Source organism: Nyctereutes procyonoides, unplaced genomic scaffold (assembly GCF_905146905.1).
Source record: "Nyctereutes procyonoides isolate TBG_1078 unplaced genomic scaffold, NYPRO_anot_genome, whole genome shotgun sequence".
Taxonomy (NCBI): domain Eukaryota; kingdom Metazoa; phylum Chordata; class Mammalia; order Carnivora; family Canidae; genus Nyctereutes; species Nyctereutes procyonoides.
The window spans coordinates 38,324,678-38,345,015 of NW_026575135.1; the positions used below are offsets into that span (position 1 = coordinate 38,324,678).

At 34.5% G+C, this 20,338-nt stretch overlaps 1 protein-coding gene across 10 annotated transcripts in view; it reads right to left on the minus strand.

Moving 5' to 3' along the window:
* CCDC171 (coiled-coil domain containing 171) overlaps positions 1-20,338 on the minus strand; it is a 396,084-nt gene that overhangs the window by 249,756 nt on the left and 125,990 nt on the right. For all 10 annotated transcript variants that reach the window (XR_008661460.1, XR_008661461.1, XM_055302495.1 and 7 more), the window contains 3 exons: positions 19,161-19,361; positions 16,403-16,570; positions 14,615-14,803 (listed from right to left, as the gene is read on the minus strand). Coding sequence is in view for 8 of the 10 variants with exons in the window: in XM_055302495.1 (XP_055158470.1) it covers positions 14,615-14,803; positions 16,403-16,570; positions 19,161-19,361 (558 nt within the window). In the remaining 2 variants the exon portion in view is untranslated. The remainder of the gene's footprint in view (positions 1-14,614; positions 14,804-16,402; positions 16,571-19,160; positions 19,362-20,338) is intronic.

Below are 20,338 nucleotides of genomic sequence, written 5' to 3' on the forward strand. Positions count from 1 at the left end.
GGGAAAACAGTATTTTGGACATGGTTTTAAATGTTTCTATATTATAATTCCCTTTATTTAATCCAACTCTTCTCTAAAGTCTGACCCAGTCACATCTATGGTGGTAGTATGAAAAATAAAAGAATAAGGAAATAAAGAAACTGTGGCTTGCCCCTAACCACATCTCCCCCGATGGCCAATCTGTGGTAGTAGGATTTCATCACTGGGACTGTGTCCCAGAGCTCCATATAAAAACACTTGTAAAGGAAGTGGTATCCCACTGGGAGCAGCTGAAAGAAGCAAGAAACTCTGAGAACCACTAACCAAGTGGACCACTTGGAAGCAGATGGCAAATACCCTTTCAAGGAAGACAATCTTTAAGAAAAGAGAAAACTGACATGAATTGTGGCTAAATAAGGCAGGAAGACCAGTGTTGTAGAAGAGGAAGAGCCAAAAAAAAAAAAAAAAAACACAGGATAATGTATTCTAAAGAAATAGAAACAATTCAGAATGCCTGAAGATGAGAATGATGGAAAATTGACAAGTAGATAGATAATAGATGATTAAGGTAAGGAACTTAAACTATCTGGAAAGCTAGGAGAAGCCATAAAATCCTGGAATTCACTCTGCTTTAGTTAATGGATGGGAGAATCAGAAATATTAATAAAGACTGCCAAGAGTTGCAGGGAGTGGGGGTAGAATGAGAGAAGCAAATAGAAGTTATAAAGGGTAATTCCATATTTTCTCCAAAATCAATTCCACTAGTTCAGTTGGAGTGGAAAACAGGAAAATTATAGGAAATCCAAGATAAAAGAAGCATACTGGCCATAGCTAGGTAGCAGACATAAAAATTAACCCAATCAGGTGGCTGCCTATTTACACATTCACAGTTCTCCAAGTCGCAGGCAGAAGTGTGTTTTCAACAAAAAACACTCTCTGAACAACAACAACCAAAAAAAAGTGAAGAGATATATTTGCTAAAGATATTTTAAATATTTTGAAATAATATTCGAAGTAATTGGTCAAAATCAAATGGGTTGTTGAAAGAGAGCTGAAAATATGTTAACTATACTGGAATTAAAATTTTTTAAATAAATAAAATAAAAATTTTTTAATTATAAAGGAAGAGAGTTGAAAATAAAGCAAGCCCATTCTGGAAAAGATTTAGTTAATTTTAGCACATGATAGATCTCAAACTCTTCTACTATATACAGCTGGCCCACTTCAGAGCATGGGGCTGAAGGTAAAAAACATTTTAGAAAGGCAGCCAGAAACAAGGAGTCCTGAGATGGGGATGAGAGAATAATCAAAACGTCAATCTATGTACTTTATGTCGGCTAATTGAATTTAAATTTTTAAAAAAGTGGACAGAAATGGATAAAAATCTGAAATACAATACCCAAAACACTCCACTTCTCTATATAGAGAGAAAACCAGGAACAAACTGGAATGTTTTAAAACAGAATTGAGATTCTGGGCTTGCATGGCCCATTTTCATTTAAGCTACCTGGTAGAAGCAGTAGCAATGTAAAAAAAGCAATTTTTTAATATCCTTATGTCATTCTATGGCCCCCAAATTTTCATCATTTGTAATGATTATACTTTTAAAAGTGCTGATTAAAATTAATTACTACCACTATGGATGATTTCATGAGACGCCTATGATTTGTTTTGTAAGAAACAGATCCCATTCACAGACAACTTAAACAGTAAAAATAAGACTAAGAATACATGTGAAGTTTATTTATAAATAAAAACTGAAAATCTCTAAATTCTATCTCTGAAACTAATATAAAAAATAAACATAGGGGTGTATATATCCTTTAAAAAACTAAATTTAAAAAATAAAAATGAATAATTTCTAAACACTATTTAATGGGACACCTGGGTGGCTCAGTCAATTAAGTATCTGCCTTTGGCTCAGGTCATGATCTCAGGGTTCTGGGATCAGCCCCACATCAGGCTCCCTGCTCAGAGGGGAGTCTGCTTCGCCCTCTCTCTCTCTGCAACCCCCATCCTTGCTCGTTCTCTCTCTCTTTCTCTCAAATAAATATTTTTTAAAAATAAATAAATACTATTTAGTTGTCTAATAACTCTGTTGTCCTCAGCCAATCTTGGTTTAAGTAATTATAATCAAGATCCCAAGTACTGATTTTTTTTTTTTTTTTTAATCAACCAGACCAAGAGGCGCCTGGGTATCACAACTGGTTATGCGTCAACCTCTTAGTTTCGGCTCAGGTCATAATCTCAGGGTCTTGAGATCAAGCCCCACCATTTGGCTCTGTGTTTAGTAGGTAGTCTGCCTGAATTTTCTCTCCTCCTCCCTCTGCCCCTCTCCCCCCTGCAATATCTCTCTCTCTCTCTCTCTCTCTCTCACTTAAATAAATAAATAAATCTTTTTTAAAAAATCAACCAAATATTCAACTAGATAACTAGAATTAAATGGCAGAGTGAATTAAAGATTTAAAAATAATGAAGCTAAATATTTAATAAAACTCTTATTGACAAATATTAACAACCCAAAAACCTCAATAACATTAATAATGAGAGTTTTGTTCGTTTCTTAACAATTACATTTCTGCATCCCTACTGTCTCCACTGAGATGCAGAGCCACAGATCTGAATGCCCCGCAGGCATCTCCACTTAGCTACTTCATAGTCCTCTCAAGCTAAAGTATGCAGTCCAGTACTATTGATTTGCCTCCTAAACATGTCCATAATAGTCCTCTTTATATCAATAAATGGTGGGATCCCTGGGTGGCGCAGCGGTTTGGCGCCTGCCTTTGGCCCAGGGCGTGATCCTGGAGACCCGGGATCAAATCCCACGTCGGGCTCCCCGTACATGGGGCCTGCTTCTCCCTCTGCCTGTGTCTCTGCCTCTCTCTCTCTCTCTCTCTCTCTGTGACTATCATTATAATAAATAAATAATATAATATATAATAAATGGGGATCCCTGGGTGGCGCAGCGGTTTAGCGCCTGCCTTTGGCCCAGGGCGCGATCCTGGAGACCCGGGATCGAATCCCACATCGGGCTCCCGGTGCATGGAGCCTGCTTCTCCCTCTGCCTGTGTCTCTGCCTCTCTCTGTCTCTCTCTATCATAAATAAATAAAAATTTAAAAAAATTAAAAAAAAAATTAAATAAATAAATAAATAAATAAATAAATAAAATTTAAAAAAAAAGAAATTTAAAAATATCAATAAATGGTACCAACATCCACCCAACTGTTCAAATCAAAAACTTTGTAGTCAGTCTTAATTCCTCCTTTCACCCTATTCTCTACATTCCCAAACCAAAGCCATCAGCAAGTAAGGTTGAGTTTACCAACAAAATACATCCTGATCCATCTCCATTGCTACTCGTGTCAGTTCCAGCTATTCACCATCAACCATTCATGCCTACTTCAATGCTACTGTCAGATTAGATCAGTCCAATCCTCTTGTTTAACCTCCTTGTCTTTACTGAACCAAGGTTCTCCTTGAGTCACAACTCCCCCACGTGCCTTCTGCTGCAAAGTCTTCAACTTCTCCCACGCTCCTCAACCTGATGAAAAAGGAGAGAACGGTCTGCTCCTTTACTATTCAGACATGAAACTCACCACTTCCTCTCATAATTTAACCATGTTCTCTAGTACCCCCAGGTCCTTTCCTTTCTAACTCCCCTAACACTATTTAAATCCTAATAATCTTCAGAGTCCATTTCAGGGTCTATCTATTCCATGACACTTTCCACTATAATCTTCACTCACACTGATCTTGACCTTCTCTGAAATGAATTATACCACTCAGATGTTTAATTCCTACACTGCTACTTACTTATTTCATGTGTGTATATCTACTCTCCCTCAAGTACAACAGACTGCTAATTCCTAGAAGCCAGAAGTATTTACTATAGTGCCTGTCACAGTGCTCTACACCATATAGGTATTTAGTAAATATTGAAAAAATTAAATAATCCTTTAGAAGATGTTCCTTGGTGCTTAGCAAGTTTTTTGCTCATTGAAAAATGAGCATTGAATAGGCAGTGAATATATAACCAATGAATAAAAAGCTTTACAAACATAAGGAGAAGAAAAATATAATCAAAAAAAGATATAATTTCCAAATATAATTTGGAACTTACCAACATGTCAGAATTGTTTTAAAGTTAATTCTAATATTCCACAGGGACATTCAGAGGTACTGCATTATTTATTGTGAATTGTTCTTGAAGAACAAAGCTTGTTTGATGGTAACACTGGAAACAGCAATAAAAGCAATTTTCCCCTTAAAAAAAAAAAAAAATCCTGTTCTTTACCCAAGGAGATTGAAGGCCAATATTTTTAAAGCAAACATAAGGAACATCGCCTTCATATGGGACAAAAGCATTCCTAGTACTGAAAGAACCTGCTCCTTGGTGTGTTTAATTTCAAAAATAACATTTGCAAATTCCTCCAAAACAACAGTCTTCTCTTGAAGAATTTTAAGAAACCATAAAAATATAGTATTGATATCTTTTATACATATTTCTTTGGCATATCAAAAAAACTATATAATTTCACTAGTTTTTCCTCTACTATCTGATAAATTCAAAGTGCATCCAAAATGGGGGGAAAAGATACCTTCTTTGCTTAATGAATCACACACTAACTTCCTGAAATTCGCAGGCTCCGTGGGAAGCCTTACAGTGCTATGTGAACTCTGACACTTTAGGCCAGAAATTAGACACTTCCCTAGGGAGTAATATTCTTTTTTTATCATTTTTGCTTCCTGAGTTCTTATTCTTTATGCTGGCAAAAGACAAAATGCAAACTGGATACTCAATGATACACAGACATCAAAGGACTTCATTTTAAAATGTCTTATTTTTACAAGCTGCATTACCTTGTCTTTTTATGGAATGGTAATATTGTAAAATACAATAAATTCACCTGCTTATCTTATGATGTAAATGCTTCTCTGTTAAAAATAAAACATATTTTGGGGATCCCTGGGTGGCGCAGTGGTTTGGCGCCTGCCTTTGGCCCGGGGCGCGATCCTGGAGACCCGGGATCAAATCCCACGTCGGGCTCCCGGTGCATGGAGCCTGCTTCTCTCTCTGCCTGTGTCTCTGCCTCTCTCTCTCTCTCTGTGACTATCATAAATTAAAAAAAAAAAAAAAAAATTTAAAAAAAAAATAAATAAATAAAACATATTTTGTGAAGAAAATGGAAACCTCATAACTTGCTGGGGGAGATAATAAAATGATGCAACAACTTTTGAAAACAGTTTGGCAGCTCCTCAAAAAGTTAAATATGGAGTTACTATATATGACCTAGAAATTTCACAACCTGACCTTCACATATATATATTCAAATCTCATAATAATTATTTACTTAAAAACACTATCTTCATTTTACAAGTCTAACATGGCAAAAATATTATGTGCCAAAATGGTCTGTGTCTGCATTTACTCGTTTCTAAAGCAGTAAAAATTTAAAAATGCCCTTTGGATGAGCCAAACCTAAAAGAACAGAAAAGAACAGAATTCTCCTTATCATTAGACTGAGAATAAAGGTGTCAATATGGCAAGATGTTTTATTTGCCAACCATTAGAAGATACTACAACAGATTGATGATAAGTCACCACTATCTCTCAATTCTGACCTGCCTCATGTCTCCTTTCCTTGTGGGTTTTCAGACCCTGGCAAGAGCACACAGGGTGCTCCAGTCTCTATAAAAAGTTCAAAATTTGACCGCCTCCTCTTCTACATTTATAACATTCTCTTGGGAATTAATTACAGAGTTATTGTGATAAACCTTACATTAGTTAATTTTTTGTATGTTTATATAATGACCTCCCAACTAAAACTGACAGTTTTTGAAGAAAGAACTAAGTATTATAGTTCTTTGTTAATACCACAGCATGGAACACAGTGCCCTATATATCTGGTATATCATGTATATGTTTGTTACTATTAAATACATTATGTAAAAGTTGTCTTGATATTCTTACCTATTACAGCAATTTTGTAATAGAATATACAAAAATTCAGTCTCAGAAAAAAAAGAAGCCTGAGAGAAATAAGAGATAAGGAAACTAGCATCTCTGGATGGCTGACAGTAAATCACTAGTTAGGTATTTCATGCATTATTATGTTTAATTATTAATCAATCAAGAATCATTTGAAAATGCGAGTTCAAGAAATAAGAAACTGAGCTGTCACTAGATCCATTTTTCAGGTATTATTTGATATACAAAAGCAGCATATATTTCTAAAAGAAACGTGTTGTAGTGTAATACAAAATGGACTAGAAGATCAGGATGATGATAATGTATTAAAAACAGTACATAATGTTCACTCTGCAATTTCTTTTTTTTAAAGATTTTATTTATTTATTCATAAGAAATACAGAGAGAGGGGCAGAAACATAAGCAGAGGAAGAAGCAAGTTCCCTAGGGGGAGCCTGATATGGGACTTGATCCCAGGACCCCGGGATCACCCTGACCCAAAGGCAGACACTCAACCACTGAGCCACCCAGGCATCCCTCACTTTGCAATTTCTAACTGCCAAGTAAAGGGCTGAACATTTTACATCTGTTACCTCTATTCTAACCCCAACTCTAGAACTTTCTCACTACACAAGTGGTACCGAACCTTGGTTTCCTCATTTGTGAAACAGAAATGATGCTTAAATGACGTATCTCACATGGTTGTCGTTGGGCTTAAGTAAAAGGAGGCCCGCAAAGTTATAAAAAAAGCATTGAAAAATGTATCAAGCATTGAACATTGTGTAGATTCAATTGATGGCCTTAAAAGAAAAAATAATAATTTCTAGAGCAATTACTTCAGAAGCAGAAGACTTTCTGCTATTTCATTAGCGGTACCCTTTCATATGAACTCAGAGTCCATCAATGTGTGGTGTGCACAGGATTTGTCAAACTAACTCCCGGTGAATCATTCCAGGCAGGCATGTACACCTATCACCTATCACCTTCAACAATATAAACAAAGCTGAGCTTGGAATATTTTTGGAATTCAATTAAAAAGAAAAAAAAGTTTTAACATCCAATAACATTAACTCAGATTTCTTGCCAAATGTATTCTTAATACTGTCATACAAGAAAAAAAAAATACTGTCATACAAGAGAAATAAAATGCAATATATTATGATGAACCTGAATTTGATTTTTTTGTTCTCCATTCTGAACTCACTTGATTTTATTAAGATGCCAAATAAACCTAAAGTATTTACAATAAATATTACATCAAGGTTAACCATCCTTCACTGATAGGCAAAAATCTTTATTCTATGGTATGCCTGAGTGGCTCAGCAGTTGAGCGTCTGTCTTCGGCCCAGGGCATGATCCTGGAGTCCTGGGATTGAGTCCCTCATCGGGCTCCCTCCATGGAGCCTGCTTCTCTCTCTGCCTATGTCTATGCCTCTCTCTTTCTGTGACTCTCATGAATAAATAAGTAAAATATTTAAAAAAATTTTTATTCTACTAAGGAAGTTCTTTTTTTTAAGATTTTATTTATTTATTCATGAGAGACAAAGAGACAGAGAGAGGCAGAGACATAGGCAGAGGGAGAAGCAGGCTCCATGCAGGGAGCCCGATGTAGAACTCAATCCCAGGACTCCAGGATCACACCCTGGGCTGAAGGCAGGCGCTAAACCACTGAGCCATCCAGGCGTCGCAGGAAGTTCTTATTCCAGCAATTCCATCTTTTTCAGATAGAAAAGACAGAAGAACATAAATATTTTACAAAGCAAAGTTAATACGAGAATGTAATGTGGCACTTAACCCAGATGCTTCAGGAGGCATACATACTTGAGATGCATTTACATGATGGCTCCAAAGTATTTAAGAGTTACCAACCATGTGGCCCGGTGCCACACATTTTACCTAATGCTAAAAACATGCTGTGATACAAAGACCAAGGTTCCTGTTGTACAAGTATCATGTATCTAATATCATTTCCACTAATTGTTTCAAAGCTTACACATTCAAAAGTCTTGCAAATAACTCTACTATGTTTCTCCAGATACAAACAATTTGATCCAAAACTTGTTTTTTATTTAATTTATCTCTTACTAGCCATTTCTTTACAATAATCAAACATTAAACACAGAGTCCTATAGATAAGTCATTTGTTTTCTGGCAGAAGGCTTCTTGTAATAGATATGTTCATCTAACACCAAATGTCCTCTACAACCTAAAATCCTATGCAACTGTGGATTTTGTTCTTCATGGTTTTATCAACATAATTTTTGAAAATATATTAAGTAATATAAAATGAAAATAATACTATTTGCATTGTAGCTTTGGGAGAAAAAAGCCAAAATACAGAATTAATCATAACAAAATTTCCTAAAATAAAATAAATACATCCCATAATATGCATTATAATAGCAATTTACCAACTACAAAACCCAAATGAATTGCTGTGTATTCAATTATACTTTATGAAAATTCAAATATGTATATAAATAATATAGACAATATAACAATATATAATAATAATATTATTAATGTACTTTTAAGAATATTGAGTTACTTTCAATTTGCATGCCCATGGATCAAAGCCTAGCATGTCACATGGTCTTGAGAAAGAAGTCTTCAGTGAGAGCCTCTCTTAAAACATTAGCATTTGTGATAACTGACTCTCTTAGTTAGGAAAATGAATTACTATGCCATAACACAGATAAGACAGTTTGAAATTAGGAAGTATGATATACCTCATTTTGTTCTTCTCTCTCAGGACTGCTTTGGCTATTGGGGTCCTTTGTGTTTCCATACAAATTTTAGAATTATTTTTCTTTGGTATTTTGATAGGGAATGCACTGAATCTGTAGATGGCTTCTGGATGGTACAGCCATCTTAACCATATGAAACCTTCCAATCCATGAACACAGAATGTCTTTCCATTAGTTTATGTCTTCACTTTCTTTGAGTAAAGTCTTACAGTTTTCATTGTACAGATCTTTCACTTCCTTGGTAAAATTTATTCCTAACTTTTACTATTTTTGATGCTATTGTGAATGGGATAGTTTTCTTTATTTCTTTTTCCAATGTTTCATGATTTCTGTAAGTTGATTTTGTCCCGCCACTTTACAGAAATTACGGATTAATCCCAACAGTTTTTTTATTGGCTCTTTAAGGATTTCTATATAGGGGCACCTGGGTGGCTCAGTGGTTGAGCTTCTGCCTTTGGCTCAGGTTGTGATTCCAGAGTTCTGGGATCAAGTCCCACATCAGGCTCCCTGCAGGGAGCCTGCTTCTCTCTCTGCCTATGTCTCGCCTCTCTCTCTGTCTCTCACAAATAAATAAAATCTTGAAAAAAATAGTTTTCTATATATATAAGATACTATCAGCAAGCCATAGTAATAAAAACAGTATTATACTGGCACAAAAATAGACACATAGACCAATGGAACAGAACAGAGAGCCTAGAACTAAATCCTGGTATCTACAATCAACTAATTTCGACAAGAGAGCCAAGAACATGGAATGGGTAAAAGATATTATCTTCAAATGGTGCTGGGAAAACTGGAGGAACACATGCACAACAATTAAATTGGACCCCTAACTCAAACAACTCACAAAAATTAACTCAAGACTTAAACATAGGGGCAGCCCGGGTGGCACAGCGGTTTAGCACTGCCTTCAGCCCAGGGCCTGATCCTGGAGACCTGGGATCGAGTCCCACATCGGGCTCCCTGCAAGGAGCCTGCTTCTCCCTCTGCCTGTGTCTCTGCCTCTCTCTCTCTCTGTCTCTCATTAGTAAATATATAAAATCTTAAAAAAAAATCTTTAAAAAAAGACTTAAATATAACACCTGATACCAAGAAACTCCTAGAAAATAGGAAAGGAGCTCACTGATACTTAGCAATGATTTTTTGCATATGACACCGAAAGCACAAACAATATAAGCAAAAATTGACAAACAGGACTACATCAAACTCAAAAGCTTCTGCACAGCAAAAGAAACTAATGAAATGAAAAGGCAGCCTACTAAATGGGGAACAATTTTTGCAAATCAATACATTAAATGAAGGGTTAATATCCAAAATATATAAAGAAGTAACACAACTTAATAATGAAAAAGTAATCCCATTTTTTCAAATGGGCAGAAGGACTAAATAGATATTTTTCCAAGGCGACATCAAAATAGTTAACAAGCACATAAGCAGATAGATGCCCAACATCACTAATCATCAGAGAAATGCAAATTAAAACCACACTGAGATATCAACTCACACATGCTGGAGTGGCTATCGAGCAAACAAGAGACAACAGGTGCTGGAGAGAATGTGGGAATGTAAAGTAGTCCAACCACAATGGAAAACAATATGGAGGTCATTCAAAAACTTGAAAAAACACCTACCATACATTCCAGCAGCTCTACGTCTAGGAATATACTCAAAGGAATATTTTCATTTCAAAGAAATGAAAACAGGAATTTGATGAGATATATGCACCCTCATATACAGTACTGCAGCACTATTCACAAGAGCCATGATAGGAAAACAACCAAATGCTTATCAACAGATGAATGGATAAAAAAGATGTGATATATAACACACAATGAAATATTATTCAGTCATGAGAAAGGAGGATATCCTATCATTGCAAAAATACAGATGGACTGTGAGCACATTATGCTAAGTGAGATAGGCCAGATAAGGAGAAGTACTTATACATGGAATCTCAAAAGATCAAATATGCTAAAAAACAAAAACAAAACAAACAAATAAACAACAATAGTGAAACAGTGGTTACTAGGGGATGCAGGATTGGAGTACAGGGATTAAACTGATTAAATTGATGCTGCGTAAAGGTACAAACTTGCTATGAGTACTAAAATAGTGATAGAGATTAAATGCACAGTTTACTGAACATAGACAATAATAATATTGCACTGTAAGTATAAAATGTGATAAATATTGTTACAATGGCAACCATATTACAATATATAAATGTATCAAATTAACATGATGTACATCTTAAATTTACAGAATGTTCCAGGTTAAATTTATCCAATAAAAAAAAAACCTGATAAAAAAAATAAAAAAAAAAAACCTGATAGAAAGTGAAGAAAGTTGGAAAAGTCACACTCCCTAATTTCAAGACTTCCTAAAAACCTACAAAAATCAAATCAGTAGAGTATTAAAAATGACTAGATACATAAATATATGGAACATTATTGAATTGAGAAAGTCAGAAATAGACTTGCACAAATATAGCAAATTGATTTTGACAAAGTACAAAGGCAATTCAATAGAGAAGGACAATCTTTCAATAAATAGTGCTGGATTACTGAACATCCATATGAAAAAAATGGACATCAGCCCATACTTCTCATCTTTACAAAAATTTACTGAAAATGAATCAAAGACCTATTGTAAAACCTAAAACTACAAAACATAGAGAAGAAAGTAATAGGAAGAAATCTTGGTGACCTTGCACTAAGCAAAATTCTTCGATACAACACTAAAAGCATAGTACATAAAAGAAAAAAATTGATAAGATGGACTTTATAAAAATGTAAAACATCTGCTCTGCAAAAGTAATTTTAAGTGAATGGGAGAAAATATTTACAAATCACATATCTGACAAATGGCTTCTTTTCAAAATTATATAAACAACTCTCAAAATTCAGTGACAAGGAAACAAGCAGTCCAATTAAAAAGTGGGTAAAAGATATGAACAGATAATTTACCCAAGAATATATACAGATGGCAAATAAGCATTTGAAAAAAAAACACTCAATCAACATTATTATTCATTAGGGAAAATGGAAATTAAAACCACAACCACTCCTCGCCTACTAGAATATCTAAACAGGAAAGAAAAGATTATGAAACCACATGCTGGCACAAATGCAAAGCCATTAGAACTCCCTTACACTGCTAGTGGGAACTCAAAATGGTACAGCCACTTGGGAAAACAATTTCATAGTTTTTTACCATATAACCATTCATATAATATATAAATATGTACTTACCATATAACCCAGAAATCATACTCCCCTAAGTATTTACCCAAAAGAAGCAAAAACTTATGATCACACAACCTATTCATGATAGGTTCTTTAGTCATCATCACTAGAAAATAAAAACAACCCAAAAGCCCATGAGCAAGTATAAACAAACAGCGGTACATCATACAAGGGAATATAACTCAGCAGTAAAAAGGAACGATATATGCAACAACATGAATAATTTCCAAGCATATTTTGCTAAGTGGAAAAAAGACCCAAAAAGCTACATACTGTATGATTCCATTTATATGACATCCTAGAAAAGGTAAAACAGTAGGGATACCCAACAAACCTATGGTTCTTGTATATAGTCAGTTTTTTGTTTTTTTGTTTTTCGTTTTTTGTTTTTCACAAAGGGACCAAGGCTATTCAATGAGAAAAGGAGAGTCATGAACAATGGTGTGGGAACAAGAAATACAGGGGAAAAATGAACCTCAGCTTCCATCTAACATTACATATAAAAATTAATTTGAGATGGATTGCTGACCTAATCATAAAAGCTAAAACTTTAAAACTTCTAAAAGAAACAAGAAGAGATTATCTGCACAACCTTCAAGTATAGAAACATTGCTTACCACATAAAAATAAATACTCAAAAAATTTATAGGTTAGACCTCATCAAAACCTTAGTTTGTGATCATCAAAAGAACCATTTAATCATGAAAAGGCAAGTGAAATATTTGAACTTGTAATATACATGTGTAACAAAGGATTTATCACCAGAATATCTAAAGAACTCTTACAAATCAATAATAAAAACACAAATAACCCTAAATTTTTAATGGGCAAACCTCTGAAGAGACACTTCACAAAAGAAGACATATGAATGGCCAATAAGAACCTGAGAAGTAAAAAAAAAAAAAAAGAACCTGAGAAGTACTGAACATCATTAAACGCCAAGAAAATATGAATTAAAACCACAATGAAATACCTTTTTAAAACTACTAGTATGGCTAAAATTTGAAAGACTGACAATACCAAATGTTGCAGAGGATGAAGAATAATAGAAGTTCTCATATATTGGTGGTAGAAATATAAAATAATAGAACCATTATGGAAAAAACTTTGATACTTTTTTTTTTACAAACATACACCTACCCTATGACCTAGCAATTGCACTTTTAAGAGAAATGAAAGCCATATGTCAACAAAATACGTCTACAATAATATTTGTTGCAAATAATCATCAACTCACATTCTATCAAATTATGGTGTAATTACAAAATAGAATACTACTTGAATATAAAAAAAGAATGAATTTCGAACACATACAACAACATGGATGATTATCAAAAAAATATTTTGATTCGTGCCTCACCTGGAGCACCAAAAATATATATATATTTTGAGTGAAATAAGCCAACTAACAAACATTATGTACTGAATAATTCCATCGAGAGGAAACTGATAGCAAGTGAAAGTAATCTGTGATGAGAGGATCAGAACACTGGTTGCCTATGGAGTGGAAACTGGAAAAGGGCAAAGAACTTTCTCAGGTAATGAAATATTTTAAGTTTTAAGTGCGATATGGTTACATGGGTCTTCGCATTTATCAAAACATCAAACTGTACACTTAAGATCTGTTTACTTCACTGTCTGTCAATGCTATCCTCTAAAGAAAATATAATAAATTGTTAGGTCTTTATTTCAGTAGTAGAAAATGCAGACCATATCACATGGTACCCTGCAATACTGAACACATGACTACTTTTAGAGAGTGTATTCAGTCATTCAAATTCATAGAGAAAGGCATAAGCTTTGGGAAAGCATAATGCTATTATGTTAAGCAATCTGAAACTGTTTATTGACAAACAAAAATAATATGGTTTCTTTCTTTTAATTAAACTTGCCAATATGAGTATGAACCAAAATAAGTATGGACCAAATAAAGAGGTTACATACTAAGGTTCCTAAGTATCTTATCTTGGAAATACATGAACTATTACTAAAGTCAACACCAAAAACAGTATACACTATCATTCATTATGTTATTCCTGATCAGTAAGGGATGGCAGTTAACAATATAAATTATGATGATAATAATTTGTATAGGAAAAAATATGGTTATGTTACCTACCCATAATTTCTGTTCTCAACTGAATCCAACACAGAAGACATGATAGGTCCTACACTCAGTTATTTTGCTACAGGGTCTACAACTATAACTCTAGTTCTTATATAATGTTAGGAGGTATAACAAATTTCAACCCCAGATGAATTAAAATGATGGTTCACATTTGAGCCCCTACAAATGGGATAAACTGGATAAAAGATTATCACATTTTACCAAATCTCTTAACCTTTTATTTTAAAAATAAATAAGGGAAATACAATTTTAGCATCTAATTGATCAGTACAGTCTAGGATGTTTTAACCAAAAATCTATCTGCTTCCCAACTTAAGTATAAGATAATTCTTAATACACACGCAGGCACATGCATGCACACACACACATCCATCCATTTGTGAGGACGTGTATGTGTTCGATGATCACATGTATGTTTGCCTAACAAATTCTATGTGGTCCTCAAAAAGTTCTAAACAGATTTGGCGTTGGTACTAACAGAAAATACTCGAAAGAGGGAAAGTCTGAGCCCACTATTTTTTAAAGCTCTTTGCAGAAGCAGTGTACCTGTGCCCTCTTCTGTACCTCCAAGAGGAGCTCAGAGTACTGCAGCTCCAATTCCTTCTTCTGTTTGTGCCAACAGCTCTCTTGGGCTTTGATCTGCTCGGCCACTTTGTTAAAGGTGTCTTCCTGGGTCTGCTGAAGTTCTTTCATTGTATCAGACTTGTTTTTGCAGATATACTCCAGGTGACTTATCTAAGTGGGGATATGCAACAGAGAATGAGATTTGCTCACAAAACATTTCTTTGTATCATCGCCCCAAACACCATCCAAAATCTTCTGCTATGCTTCATTCCTAAAGTTCATATACAAATCTTAAGTTAAAATGAAAACAAAAATTAAGAAACAAATCAGTTAAAAAAAAAAAAAAGAAACAAATCAGTAGGACAAATTATCATATTTTAGGTGAAAATGGTATCATATTTATGTATGTGTGTTTAGAGGACACATCAATTTTTCTCTCTCTAATAAAGTCACTCATTCCATAATCAACTTCACTGAGAAAATTAAGAAGAATATTCTTACTTCTAGAACCGAAGCTCAAGCTGTTCACATATCTCAATGGGAAACAAAATATTTCAGTGAGATTTGCAAATCTACCAACATCTTACATATAATAAAACAGAATGTTAAAATCATTTTTTATTTCACATTTAAAACACTAGAAAGAAAATCATGATCTAATGTATACTACAATTAATAACTGTTCTGAAACTATGAAAAACTATTAAAACATAATACCATTTCAGAGGGCTCAAACATGTACTCATTTTCATTATCGGTCATTTTCAAGCCCATTATGCACACATTCGCAATCATGAACGGCATCTGTGCTTCTCACAATTTATTACCTCATTTCCTTGATCTTACTTCTCAGGGCTTAAGGTTGTGCTTGCCAATCGAACCAAGGTAACATGTTCTCACTCTAAAATTGGGCCAAGATGCTGTTTCATTAGTTCAACAGATTGGAGGGAAAAAAAAAACTTAGGTAACAGGTTTTTTCCTCATGTCTCATAAGAGCAAATGCCATGGCAACCAAGATCTGGAAACTGGACCACATATTACAGTTCTGACCAGTTCGATAGATCTAGGATGAGAATCAGCATCTTTAACGGTGGAATACGATGGTCTGCTCAGTTGTTTTAATTTTCCGTAACCAAAAGAAGGGTTTTTGGTTTTGGTTATTTTTTGAAAGACTGAATTCCTGGGCTGGTGAATGGTAAAGTGTTCCTATAAGTCATTTCTGTTTTCACCATGTATACTTCATACACGCTACAGCACTGAATGTGTTTTGTAATGCATGGTTTGCTATAATTCAAGAAATAGCATAAACATAATTTTAAATTTTTAAGTTCTTTTAAAGTAACACCTCATTATTTCCTGGGCAAAAATTCTGAGATCGTGTTTTTGAATAACTGTATCTTGTTTCTGTTTTATGCTAACATAAAGAGTTGGTTTATTCATGTAAATGACTAAGTTCTTTGAATTGCTTCATCAGTAAGATTAATTTATTTTCTTTTAATTAGGTCCCTGTGGCTAATACTGGCTAGCGGTATTAGCATGTCCTGCACAGAGTGTGGAGCTCAGAGACTTCACACACACTTCAGTCACATTTATGTGCCTACAGCAATGGCATCAAACTGAGCTGTAGACAAGCCATAATTAATGGTATTGAATTATTAACATACAAATTCTTTTTGAAATAAGATGAGTGTCAGCCCCTCTTAATGATACTGTGATGTGGACAAATGTCACTGAATCTAATAGAGGTATCTGGTGCCTGAGGACAGTTACCTTCTCATTAGCCCTGGTGAGGTCTGCGATCAGGGCATCAACATTCTCCTGCAGGACGGTACAAAGCTCAGTCCAAGAGAATTTATCCAGCATGCCTTCTGGTTGTTTCATGAGCACACAGCCTGCTATCAAGTGCTGATACAAGGTATGAAGAAAGGCTAGCTTCTCCTGTTAGGAAAAAAAGAAATTAATTTCAGTATATCAACACTGTAAGAAGTAAAACACATCTATGCGTGAGGAAGAATTTGTTTCAAAAACTTGGAAAGGAATTAAAATACCCAAGTCTCGAAATACTGTCATTTTGAGTGACTTTTTTTTACATTCAAAACTAAGCATCAAGCAAAAACTTGGAATTGCTTAAACTTGGTATTCAAAACAAAAATCTGTAGTCTAGAAGCCAGAAGACCAGGGTTCTGACCCCAGCTCTGCTACTGCTGAGGATGTGACCTAAGTACCTGCTCAGGCATCGCCTTTCTCAGCTCTGACATGATGTATCTGGACTAATTGTTTCTAAGCCCTTTTGACTAGGTGCCAGTACAGTAATTCTATAATTTCACATTTATATTTGCCAAAACAGATGTTATTTAAGTCAGAAAACCAATACAGAGAGAAGAGTGTTATTCAACCCGATTAAAGACAAAGTTACACCAATATCTGTGCTTTACATGTACACAATTACTGAGCTTTCTTCCTCCTCCAGAGATTCCAGTTTGCTTACCACTTATAGGAAATCTATCCCTAGCCCCTTAGGCAAAGCGGACAGTGATATGAAAGATATGAAGAGGGGCTCATTTGTTTTCCCTGAAAGTTCTTATAGTATTTGGCACACTGGGCATTTATAGGTGTTTAAATATTACAAAATAACAGCCAAAAGAAATGGACACAGCCACCTAAGACATATTTTAGAAACTGTCCAATTAGAAATATGTAATAAAAAGTTCTTTAAAAGTATATTGCCATTGTGGTCACTAAACCATCCACTGTTTAACAATCCAGAAACATTCTGTCATAGAATTCAGTAAAGAGCTGATCCCATCTTGAGCACACAGTTTATTTACTAAAGTGCCAAATGGCTCTCTTTATAAGGTGTTTCATCTATAAAATGCCAAAGAGCGGAACTCAAGATGAGGTCACTGTAAAGCTGCGAAAAGATATTTTATCTAGATAAAATAAGTTCCTTTAAGTTTTTTTTAATAGATCAGCAAGAAAACTCTTAAAAGGAGAAAATTTGAGAGGGGAAAAAATAGAAATGCTAATCTTCTACATAAGACAAACACTATACAGCATTTGTAAAGGTTGTGTAATTATAAATTGTGGGGAAATTTTTCATATATATTATTTTTCATCTATATATACATCAAAATGTGTATCTCTAGTTCTCTCTGTATGCCACCTGTTTTCCAAATATAACACGTTAAAACCAAAAAAATTGTAATATGCAGTTACAACCACAAACTTGAATGAGGGTATCAGAAGAATCTTCATAAATATGTTATGCCTTTTTCTTTTTTAACCAATTAAGGATGTCTTTTGCATTTTCAATGGGTTGAGATGTTCAAAAATCTTATTAAATATAACGAACTAAATGTAATATTCAGGCACTAAAAGTCTTCACCCTCTACATTTTGCCAAGTGATCAAGTTCATCCTAAGGATAATTCATTGTGTCGCCATTATGTCCTTTTTGCTTGGGCTGTGATAAACCATGCATGATAATCATCCATTTGGCGTGAAAAGAGAATCTCAAGATCCAAAATCAATTCACACATGTTGAACCCAACCACAATGCTGTAGACATGCTGACTTTACAATACAGGCAGGCTTCTAGTTTCCTTCACTTTAATCATTATCTGATGTGTAGAACAATTCCAGCCCCTTCATGTGGACACAATTTAAATCCCAGACTGTAAGAAGAGTGGAAAGAATGTTTCCTTTTTACTCTCTTGGCATTCATGTTCATATTTGTTGGAGTAATGAACTCAATATGCAGGACAACTCAGATAAACCAGTTCCACACTAGCTAAACTAGCTCTATATCCCACAGGCAAGAGAATATATACTATAACAAGTCCATTCATATAGGCTCATATGGAATATAAAAGTTTCATCATAATATTTTAAGAAAATAATAATATTTTAAGAACTCACTAATAAATAAAAATGAATAGGCAACTCTCAAGAGCATCTAAATCAAGTTTCAATATTGTGGGGCTTGTCTCTTCCTAAATGTTGGTTAATACCCTACAGTTATAAGAGTAAGGAGACTGTCCATTAAAGGTATTCCTGTTTTGCAAATAAGGAAACTGAGATGTGGGGAGACTAAGCTACGTGGCTTGTCCATATTTACAGTCTGTAAACAGAAGTACCGTGAGCCAAGTCTAGTTCCTCCTGATTATAAAAACCGTAAAAACCAAATACTAAACTACTAAATACTAAGCTACTCGACTACTGAAATAAAAAAAATAATTTTGTCACTGGCAAATAGGCAAAATTTAAAAGGACTGTTAGGAACCTAAGTGCTTGGGACATGATGTTCGAGAGAGGGGTTAAACTTCATCACTTCTCTCCAGAATAGGATAACATGAATGTAACGGGGTGACCAATTCTGTGCCTGGTGTGAATATTTCAAAAGAGTCAGTTCAGGACAATTTTTTGAATTAAACCAAACCAGAGTAAAAACAGCCACTTGATGGATGTATATTTAGAAAACTGAGATTAGTGAAGTCCCTTCCTGCTGGGCACTGCATCTCCAGTAATACCTCAGTATCCTTATGGAAAGCCTGGGCAAGCTTCTGCAGTTCACTCTCCGACTGGGCTGCTCGAGTCTTTTCCTTCTCCCAGCAGTGCAGCACATTTTGTAGTTCCACTTTCAAAGTGCTTACAAGAGCCTCTCTGTCTGCACATTTAGTGCGCAAATGACTTAACTCTTTACTGACATCAGCCAGTTTATCCTGAAGGTCCTGCCAGAGATACAAAACAAGATTTGCATGAAGGCCAGCCAGTAAAGGGGTCAAGGATGCAAACACAAAATATAGAGTGAAGACCTCCAAAGCTTTACTATAGAAGAATCAAAGGGCAAGCATTTGACTATAGTGTTCAACATTACGGTATTTTATTGAATGTGTTTTCTAAGTGTACTATTTTCACTCAAAAGTTAGAAAAAACCATTAGGTTTTAACACTGAATCATAAAATGTTCATAAAATAGCTAAATTCCAAAAAGCTCTTTGAAAAGGAGTTTTCCTTTTACTTCATTATTTTAAAAAGATAGCTTGGTAACAAAAAATTTTCATAACATGTAAATGACATTTTTAAATGAAATCTTTTACATTTAATATAAGAACATTTACTCCCCAATGACATCCAAATACTGATAGAAATCTCAAGTGTGTGACATAAAATTCCAAACTCTTTATTCTCCAACCTTATTAACAAATTCTACTGAAGTCTGTCCATGACAAGCTCAACACGAACCAACACAAAAATTTCCAACTCTGAGACTCGCCTCAGTATAATCTTGCAAAGATGTAGTACACAAAAACAGGGCAAAATATAAAATAAACTCTTGTCTTGGACCTTAGCCAGGTGCAGTCTCAGCCCATTACTAGGCATGATGCTCTAAAAACAATTGCTCCAGCCTAAAATGAAGAAAACCGACTCCAAATACTGATGTGCTTATGTAAAATATGTCAAATATGTATCTGAGGCTGGGCATTAAATCTTAAATCATTTTTTGAATCTACAGTATTATAACTAAATCTGGGAAATACATCTTTCCTTTAACCAAAATAATTTCCAACCAAGATTTTTTTAATGAAAAATATATTCTTGTTACTTTAATCAATAAAAAATAATAATCAAAATTGTATCCAAATGTACTTAAAAAAAATACGAAGACACATTTTCATATATCTCTACTTTAAAGTATTCCCTAGATA